General features: G+C 35.3%; 1 protein-coding gene across 1 annotated transcript in view; it reads right to left on the bottom strand.

Annotated features, from left to right (window-relative positions):
* Window positions 1-2454: 2454 nt before the first annotated feature.
* LOC106873726 (prolactin regulatory element-binding protein) overlaps window positions 2455-3564 on the bottom strand; it is a 20306-nt gene continuing 19196 nt past the window's right edge. The window contains exon 10 of the mRNA XM_052975960.1: window positions 2455-3040. Within this exon, the coding sequence (XP_052831920.1) occupies window positions 3031-3040 (10 nt within the window). The 3' untranslated portion in view covers window positions 2455-3030. The remainder of the gene's footprint in view (window positions 3041-3564) is intronic.

Here is a 3564-nt window from a genome sequence, read left to right as displayed (position 1 = left end):
CCAAGGTGCCATGCAGTGGGATTGAACCCAGAGCCATGTGGTTGGTAAACAAGCTTCTTACCACACAGCCACTCCTGCACTTATATCGATAATAGAATTAAGAAAATTAATTTTTTCCCTTTTTTATTTTCTTTCCTTTGTTTATTGCAGGCCATGATTTGATAATTTGGCATCTCACTGAATAACAGACAGCCTGTTGCAGAGAAAGAGAAAGTAAAAAACAAGGTGAAGAATATATACATAAAAAGGAAAATTGGGTGTGTATGAATACATACATGCACAGAATAATGAACAGCTTTAATTGATTTTTGGCTCTTATTGGGTTTCTGTCAGAGGTATCTCCATCACTTAACCGATTCCAGAGAAACTAGCAGCCAATCTGTTTATACACCAATCATATCCGGCAGCTTCAGAAGACAATCGGAGCTACCAGTTTGCATTCAATAAGAGTCAAACACTTGATTTGATATTTGTATGTATATGTGTATATATATGGATATTTATTTATATGTATATATATATATGCATAAAGTGAAGTATATTGCCACTTAAATGTGGCTGACCCCTAGGGGTGGATGTTACTGTTGCTTTTAGCCCCAGGAGGACATCTCCTCCAGCTGGCTTATCGACACAGAAGTGTGTTGATAAGCCAGCTGGAGGAGATGTCCTCCTGGGGCTAAAAGCAACAGTAACATCCACCCCTAGGGGTAAATCACATTTAAGTGGCAATATACTTCACTTTATCGTGCAGTTACTGTTAATACCTAATTTAGAGAATTAACATTGCTTATATATGTATATTTATATGTCTGTACATATCATAATCTACATGAAAATGCAAGAAGTATTTTTTTTATGTATTTTTTCAGAGAAGAAAAAAAAAAGGCAATTTATATGTAATTGGGTTTGTATAACCATCACTGAATGTGTGTCTGTCATGTATGTATTTCATGTAAATGTACGTGTTGTGTATTGGTTAACCTGTGAAAAGCAAGGGGAGAGAGGGACTTCAATGCCTCTGTTACAGACCCAACAATATGTAACACATCGACTATTCAATATGTTTTATTTTAAAAATAAACGTGATTTTTTTAAAAATATTTTAAATGTATTTCATTATAATTTTTTTATATTTTAAAATCAGTAAACACAACTGATCTCAAGTTTTGGCACAATGCCAGCAATTTAGTAAGACATGAATTTATTATTTTTACTGTAGCTCGAGTTATTTGTTTGACCCGTTAAAGTTAGCATTATCTTCAATAGAACGATTTTAGATGGGGAGGTAACTCAGTGCATGGTTGATTGAAATTAGGCAGGGGAGGTAATTCAGTGCATGGTCGATTTAAATTAGGAAGGGGAAGTAAGTCACTACTCGCCACTAGTTTGGTAGATTGGATTGCTAATTCTTTGGCACGTTCCAAAATTAAAGGTTCAGTCAGTTTCGGTAAATACATTGAACCGTCTGCTCCATACTTTACAACTGCTCTTCTTTTCACCTTTAATAGAGCATGGAATTAGGACTTGGTGCTATTTTAGTAATTATGGCTATTAAGACAAATTTTATTTTAACTTTAAGGCAGTAAAGATTGTTTGCCAACATAAAATGGCAGTCCCTAGTTTAGTACCAGAATGTTACGTGTAGTGCTCAACATCTCTAGGAGGGAGCACCCAACAAAACAACGGTTATATGGGAATATACCAACTTTCTCATCAACCATCCAAGAGCTGAGATTGAGGTTTACTAGCCACTGCTGGAGAAGTAAAGAGCTTGTGAGTAACGTGTAGCTGCGGACACCAAATTATGGTACCACAGCGGCCGAAGGACCATAGAAGACATATATACAATAACTCCGAGAGAGTAGTGGGAGCTTTTTACGTGCCACCAGCACAAGGGCCAGAAGTGCTGACATCGATCACAATCGGATTGTGCTTTTTATGAGCTATTAGCACAGAAGCTAGTCAAGGCGGCACCAATATTTTAGCCAGTCGACCAATATTCTTTTGAATCAAGCATTCATGTTCTGTGATTACCAATTCCAAAATTTGATCATTTCTCCAATTAATTGTTTTCTTTTTTTTTCTGTGGTCATCACATGATAGAATTTTTGGCCAGGATCTCTGCAATTATTAATCATGAAATAATTTATTGAACAAAAAAATTTTTTTCATCCTTTACCATTTAATTCGGGCATGTCCAGCCAAATATTCTTACCTGTTTTATGTTAATACTGACCAGATCCAACTCCTCACACCTACCCTACAATGTCATGCTTGAAGCTATGAGATAATGCATGATTAACTCAAAACGACGTGAATAAATATGCATAACATTTTATGCATATCCGCCAAAAGGATGAAAAGCAATATGCATAACAATCTGAATGCTGAAGGGTCAAATGTAAGCAAATAGAATTGAAATAAGTGAAAATAAGGACAACTATAAACAAAATGTAAGAGCAATATGTCAGGTTTGGTTTTAATAACATTAATTACAAGAAACAAAAAGAAAGATGGGGTTTGTGTGTGTAAAACAACAGAATTGGAGGGAAGATGGTAACAGACAGTCCAAGTATTTGACATTGAGAGAAATAACTTCCATATGCATATATATATATATGTACACATAAACATAATTTATATAAGACATTAACATAATTTATGTAAATATTAGTATAGTCTGTACATGATAACACACACACACACTCATTATAAAGGAATTTCATAGTTTAAAACTTAAAGAGTATTCAAAAGAGAAAGGGGAGGGGGCTCACAATTCGGGGTATTTTTAAAATTTGTCCTCATCTCCGATATAACTGAGGTCAACTGCTTTGAGGGGTGGGAGTTAATTATGAAATCTATACCTTACAGTTTTACCTGTAGGATATGATGCCTTCTTGAATTTATCACCATTGTATGATGAGCTGTGTGAACCATTAGACCAAAGGCACACAAATAAAGAATCTCGTCTTTGAATAGTAATTCTGTCAGGTAAAGTCAGCCGTTCCGTTCGAAGTTCCATATTTTCTTTCAGCTGATCCTAATAAAACAGTGAGAAAATAAATAATTTCTACTGGTGTTAGCTGTAAAATGTCTCTTTGTGGAGTCTAATTGGAAAAAAAACAACCAATGGAATTTGTGTTCATAATGGACATAACATAAAACTGTGCAGGGGGGTGAGATATGAACCAGAAGCTCCTGGTTCACCAGGTGAGCTCCACATTGATACAAACATTTGGAAATTTCCATTTATTGTATGTATATATATATATATATATATATATATATGTCATGGAGATATAGGTATTAAATAAGTGTGTGTGTGTGCATGCATATGTGTGTGTGTGTGTGTGTGTATGTATATATATATATGCAGTGGTGGACTGGCCAGGTTGAAAGCTTGCCCGATGGCAAGTGGGCCCCTGCTGCGCCATTAGAATCCATATATGGAGGACCCATGTTAGTATCTAAGTTTGAGAATTTTTAATTCACTCCTGGAAGAATGCATTAATTATTTCAGCCCGGCTGTGTTTGTAGACAGTTGAAAAGAATACTTTTAACAAA

Source organism: Octopus bimaculoides, chromosome 23 (assembly GCF_001194135.2).
Source record: "Octopus bimaculoides isolate UCB-OBI-ISO-001 chromosome 23, ASM119413v2, whole genome shotgun sequence".
Classification (NCBI taxonomy): Eukaryota; Metazoa; Mollusca; class Cephalopoda; order Octopoda; family Octopodidae; genus Octopus; species Octopus bimaculoides.
This window is presented reverse-complemented; position numbering and strand designations above follow the sequence as displayed.